The 6,658-nt window shown below is 41.0% G+C and overlaps 1 protein-coding gene across 3 annotated transcripts in view; it reads left to right on the forward strand.

Moving 5' to 3' along the window:
• The window catches only part of olfm3a (olfactomedin 3a), a 28,309-nt gene extending 22,080 nt beyond the window's left edge, over positions 1-6,229 (forward strand). Inside the window, exons 2-6 of one of the 3 annotated variants that reach the window (XM_061094069.1) lie at positions 1,143-1,286; positions 1,623-1,778; positions 2,411-2,630; positions 5,228-5,334; positions 5,552-6,229. In XM_061094069.1, coding sequence (XP_060950052.1) covers positions 1,143-1,286; positions 1,623-1,778; positions 2,411-2,630; positions 5,228-5,334; positions 5,552-6,229 — 1,305 coding nt within the window. Of the gene's footprint in view, positions 1-1,142; positions 1,314-1,622; positions 1,779-2,410; positions 2,631-5,227; positions 5,335-5,551 lie in introns of those variants that run through there. The other 2 variants (XM_061094070.1, XM_061094071.1) reach the window with 2 other exon arrangements.
• Positions 6,230-6,658: the final 429 nt, after the last annotated feature.

Below are 6,658 nucleotides of genomic sequence, written 5' to 3' on the forward strand. Positions count from 1 at the left end.
AACAAATGTTTCAGAACAAATCTTCGAATTCAGCCTTTTAAGACTGTTGTGAAATTAAATTTGGTATAGTTATGTTAAAATATATAATTTAAAAAAGGACAGTATATATGAGAGGTACTCTAATCCATGCAAAAATAATCCACCCGCCCTCAGTGTAACTATCTAACTATGGAAAGCTTTGGATTCATTGTATCACGCTGTAGTGTGTACAGGCTGCATAAAGACGCTTAGCATATAAATATGAAAGTCTGTATGATGTATCCTTCTTTGATTGTCCATATATGTATTTCCATATATGTGTATTCCCATTTGTATATGTGTGTGTGTGTGTGTCTGCTCTAAAACCGCAAATATTTGAATGTCCAGCTTATTGTAGTAACCTGATCCAGTTTAAGCATTAACAACAAGGCCATGCAGTGTTTCATACCTATATTTAACAAAAGTCAGGTAGTATCTGGAGCCTTTAGGTGTTTTATGTCTGAAGATGACAAGATAGTTGTTCATGGTGAATGAGCCAATCCTGAGATCAAAAATAACCTCGGCCTCTCGAGGTAGTGAGAGGGCTATTTTCAATGAGACATGCAATAGCTGGCTGTTGCAATTCAAGCAGAGGGGCAGGCGGCCTCCAGGTGTTTCAGAATGGAGGCAGCCACTTCTTTATGAATTATGCCCACAATCCAGAGCTAAGCTTGGCTTGACTCCTCGTAATGTTTTCCAAAAAAAGTATTCTGTCTGTATGTTACAGCAAGTTTTCCCTGCAACTTGTTGTCAAGTGTATTCCCTCTGTGCTTTGAGACAGAACTTGCCAGAAATCCAGGTGCCTAAATGTTTGTAATAAGGGTAATGCAGTAGCTAAAGTATCCATCTGAGGATAAGACTAATTAGTGTGTTTAGATACTCTGTGTTTATCTTTTAATCATCAGACATAATATATAATATAAATCTTGAAATGATGATAATTTAATGCAGTGTGTGTATCTGCAAACCACTGATGGATTCAAAGGATGAACTTAAACGAGCGTGTCTGTGCTGCTATGCTTAAAATTACTTAAAACAGCATCAGCCTCACATAAATATGAAATCAATGGCAAATAAAGTCATTCATAGGTCCAACCTTGTAGTGTGTTTGATTGTACTTGCAGACTATCGGCCCAAAGGAGGGCTGGCAGGTGTACAGCTCTGCCCAAGATGCTGACGGGCGCTGTATCTGCACAGTGGTGGCACCAGAACAGAGCCTGTGCTCCAGAGATGCCAAGAGCAGACAGCTACGCCAGCTATTGGAGAAGGTAAAGTGGATTTCGCAGCACTTATAAGCACACACTCTCCTTTTAAATATGGGAATAACAAAAAAATAAAGCTTCATTGTTCTTTTCAGGTGTCAAATTCACTCTAGTAACAGTTGTTTTAACATGAACATACCATAGGTACACTGCTGCAAGGCTTTGTCATGTTTATTCTTTTTCAACAATAGCCTACATCAGATTCAAGCACATACACACACAAACAGGTTCACCAGGAAGAAGCCATCAAAGTTCCTTCATCATCTACTCACCAGCAGACTTAACTATTAAACATCCAATTTGTGTGGCAATTTTTTTTTATCATGGCTTGTTTCATTCTAGGTGCAGAATATGTCTCAGTCCATTGAGGTGCTGAACCTGCGGACTCAGAGGGATTTCCAATATGTCATGAAGATGGAGAACCAGATGAAGAGCCTGAGGACCAAGTTCAGACAGATTGAGGACGACAGGAAATCCATCATAGCAAGGAACTTTCAGGTATTGTACAGCCATGGTTTATCATAGCCTGCTTTACTCAAATGCTCAGTGGACCTTTTCTATTCAGTTTCTACTTATTTCAGCAGCAGAACCTGAATGGTATTTGGTATATATATACTTATTATTTATTTTCTTATTGAGTATTGTTGAGAAATGAAAAATACATACGTAAATGCACCATGGGCAAAAGTTCAATTAATAACGTTGGAGAACAACTCTGAAGTTAAATTCAATAAATACCATTTTATAGTTGCTTGAGTCGATGATGAAGGATTAAATCATAGACTGCATATGATGGATTGCATGACTTCTCCCCACAAGTGACACCAAAGTGTCTTGATTGCCCTGCGGTGTTTTGCTGCAGTTTAGCCCTAACACTGCTTTAAACTTTCAGCATGTGCCACAATTTGTGCCCCATACTGGTGTGGAAAAATGATTGACAATGAACTGACAAAAATAACTGAGCAGGGAGACACATAAGCATGGCAGGAGCAATCAAAGCCAAGGCCACCAACAAATCTGAATATTGCATCAACAGTGTACCATTGTATGACAGTGTACCAACACACCTCTCTGCTTTCTTTCACCTCTCTCTGTTTTCCATCTCTGCCGCTGTCATCGCCGCTTGGCAGGAGCTTAAGGACAAGATGGACGAGCTGAAGCCTTTGATCCCCGTGCTTGAGCAGTACAAGATGGATGCTGCGCTCATCACCCACTTCAAGGAGGAGATCAGGAACCTGTCGGCCGTGCTGACAGCCATCCAGGAGGAGCTAGGGGCCTATGACTATGACGAGCTCTATCAGCGAGTCCTGCGATTGGACAGCAGGCTCCGCAGCTGCATGGGCAAACTAAGTGAGTATAGTGAACAACACAGGCAGCTATTAATATAAAAAAAATAACCATAGGGGAAATGTAAATAAAAAGTATTGAATTGTAGAGCTTGACAGTTCCTTTCTCGTAGTTTGAAGCATGTGCGCACCAAAACGTCTTTGTGAATTCTGAGGCACCATCCAGATGCTCCTTCAAATCCTAATGCTTTTCTTTGTTATATTGCCTTAACATCGCACTGCAAAATAAATGTTTAATAGAAGTATTTTTTCACCTTAGTTCACCTTGAGCAGGTGAAGAAAAGCCTCTGTTCTCATGGACTGCATTTGGTGCATTGACAACCTTTCGCTGTTCAAACAGGGCTCCGTGCCTGAATCTTAAGGAAAAGAAAGCTGCTGAAAGTGACAGGCTTTACCTCATCACCTAAAAGGAAGCTGTTTGTAGCTTTAAACATTTTTTAATCAGAGGAGCTGTCATTAGGTTATTCATCATGTGAGTTTCCCACAGAGGGGAATAGAGGCTGAATATGATCAAACAGCAAAGACCAGGTGAAGCAAAAACCCTAGAAAAGATTTCTAAACTTTAAGAACACTAAAGATGGACAGTCTGGTGTATTTTGTATAATTCAGGTGACTCATCAATCAAGACTTTGGTCAGTACACACTTGGAGCTTGTTCCATTTCTAAGACCCTGTCCTTACTAATGTTGACAATTGAAAAGCAAACGCTTGCTCTGCATTTGTGCTTCTCCTCCACAAGCAAATGAAATTCACTTAAACTGAGATTTCCAAATTGCACATTTTCAAAAAGAGCTGTTGATACACACATGTAGTTTGAGTGAGATAGAACCATGAACACTGAAGTAACAACATTTCGTGTTTCACGGCGAGTTGATGAACTTTGACGCAACGCCACGGTCACACGGTGTGACGAAAAAACAATCCCTAAGTCAGTTTTTATCTCCATCTTGTTGTGATGACACTCATCTAAATTTAAAGTTGAACTGATAAAAGCCCTGGGACAAGTGTGTCAAAGTAAAAATGTGGAATATGGTCAAAATGGCCACTGAATCCAAAATGGCGGGCTTCCTGTTTGGTCTAACATATTGATCCAAGAGACTTATTTGTTTGTTATGAAAAGACACATGCCATACTAAATTTTTGTACATGTCGGCCAATCGTAGTGCCGGGGCTGCCCTTTAGGGGGCGCTAGTCAGTTTTTTTGCCACGCCCATTTATTAAAACCATATGAATATCTTCAGGGGGGGGATGTAAACACACACATGTAGTTTGAGTGAGATGGAACCATGAACACGGAAGTTACAGCAATTTCGTGTTTCACGGCGAGCTGATGAACTTTGATGCCACGCCATTAATACTGTGTTTGACGAAAAGTCACAGTAATCTTACATCTTCATTATCAATGTCTTGAGACTCATTTGAAAGAGTTTGACATGGTTGAGGTCAGTGGATGAGGAGGAATAAATCCAAGTGTAAGACATGCAAAAAACAAGACATTTCCTGTTGCCACCAGGGGGCGCTGTGATTTTAAGTCATGATTTCAGTGCAGATGTCATCAAGCCGGGTCTCTTGTCTTATGTGTGTAGTTTGGACCCGATTGGACCGTGTTTGTCTGAGATACAGAACCTCGTGTTTTGATGGCGTTTAATCAAACTTTGACGCCACGCCAAGGTCACACGGTGTGGCGAAAAGTTGATTTTTGAAGTCAGTTTTTTTCTCCATCTTGTTGTGATGACACTCATCTGAATTTGAAGTTGATTTGATGAAAGCCCTTGGACAAGTACGACAAAGCAAAAATCGCAAAAATGGCCAAAATGGCCACTAAATCCAAAATGGCGGGCTTCCTGTTGCGTTTTTCATAATGCCCTTTGTGACTTTTTTTCATGATTAGTCACGATACACCTCTTGCCCGATTTTGGTGAAAATCGGTTATGTGGAAACCTAGGGGCTGGGTTCCAGGGGGCGCTGTTGAGCCATTTTGCCACGCCCATTTCCAAATTCTCCAGAATACGTAAATTTTCACCACTCTCTAATTATCTGCAAAGTTTGGTAAGAAGTTCAGCATGTTAAAGCCCTCAAAAAGCCAATTCATTTGGGTTAGAATAATAATAAGAATAATCCTTACAATTTCAATAGGGCCTCTCACCATTCGGTGCTCGGGCCCTAATGATGGATACAAACCGGTTCACACGAGAATATAAGCTCTTTGAGCATCCTCACATTGTTCCTCTCTGTTATTTGTTCCATTGTTTACGTAAACTTTATTTATGCTTGTTTGAGTGTCAGTTGTCATATTGAGATATTTTGGCATCTTTGTTTTGAAAACAGGTGAAAACATTCGTTAAAAAAATATCCACAGCCGAGTTGACAAGGCCTGAGTCAAGGCTTAAGGGATTTACATATAGCAAAGCTGAGTTATGCCACAAGAAGCAATGGCACTAGTTTTGCTTCAAGTTGAATCAAGCGGCTTGCTGCCAGAACTATGTTAGTATGCACAGAGGACAGACTCTCTGGTGGCACATGCATGAAATTGGCTTGAGAAATCTAGTTAGAGACAAAAACCAGCACAGCACATCTTATCGCTGCATTTCTTTATCAACAGCATGTGGGAAATTAATGAAAATCACTGGACCTGTAACAATGAAGACATCTGGAACCCGGTTTGGGGCATGGATGACTGATCCTCTAGCATCGACCAGAAACAACAGGGTGAGTTATTAAAAAGCAGAGGCTGTGTGCTGTGCACAATGTCTACGCTGTGTTTACAGAGGAGGAAGAATATCACAATAGCTGAAGATAGGACCGTTATCATTTGATGGCTTTTTGTAAAGAGTCATTGTCCTGTTTGATCATTTTTGGTGACTGTAAGATTAGTTTTGACAAGTATCACATCTGAGCTTCGTTCTTTTTATTCTCTCTGCTGCAGATTTGGTACATGGACAGTTTCGCCAACAGCAAGATCGTGCGCGAGTTTAAGACAATGGAAGACTTTGTAGCCGGCATCGTTTCTCGAACCTACAGTCTTCCATTTAAATGGGAGGGAACCAATCACATTGTGTACAACGGATCGCTTTACTACAACAAGTACCAGAGCAACATTATTGTCAAGTACAGCTTTGAGACGGGCAGCGTGCTGGCCCAGCGAGCTCTGGAGTTTGCCGGCTTCCACAACATGTACCCTTACACGTGGGGCGGGTACTCCGACATTGATGTCATGGCGGACGAATTGGGAATGTGGGTCGTGTACGCGACCAATCAGAACGCAGGAAATGTTGTTGTCTCTCAGATCGACCCTGACACCCTGCATGTCCTGAAGACTTGGAACACGGAGTACTCCAAAAGGAACGCGGGTGAGTCATTCATGATCTGTGGGACACTGTATATCACCAACTCCCACCTGTCAGGAGCGAAGGTTTACTACGCTTACTCTACCAAGACTTCATCGTACGAGTACATAGACATTCCCTTCCACAACCAGTACTTTCATATCTCCATGCTTGACTACAACCCCAGAGAGAGAGCATTGTACGCCTGGAATAATGGACACCAAGTTATATTTAATGTCACCCTCTTTCATGTCATAAAAACTGACGATGACTCATAGACATTGCTTTATAGCCAAAACACCACCGTACGTGATACAAGGATCTCCATGTTTCCCCAAATAACCACGTTTTCTTTTGTCAAACTGGACTATGATATCCCCGTAACTTGAACTTTTCTAATTTGTGGCTCTGGATTCTTGACTGAATTGAGCATGGACACCAATGACTAGATACCTTTCTGGAAAACACACTTCTTCATTGCTGCTGCTCGGACTGGTATGCCTTATTTGCTGTGTGGGGTCTGTCAGCCAAAGACTCTTGATGGCTTTTGCATGTTCACATTTTATCTTCAGTGATTTCCTGTAGTATAGATGTGTTTTCGTTGCAGATCTGTTTTGCATTTTTGTCTATTTAAAGCTTATTTAAAAGTATTTAAACCTCAAAAGCATTTGCTACCATGTAAAGTTAGCTGATTATAAGATGTTGTA

The sequence above is a fragment of the Limanda limanda genome, chromosome 20 (genome assembly GCF_963576545.1).
Source record: "Limanda limanda chromosome 20, fLimLim1.1, whole genome shotgun sequence".
Lineage (NCBI taxonomy): Eukaryota > Metazoa > Chordata > Actinopteri > Pleuronectiformes > Pleuronectidae > Limanda > Limanda limanda.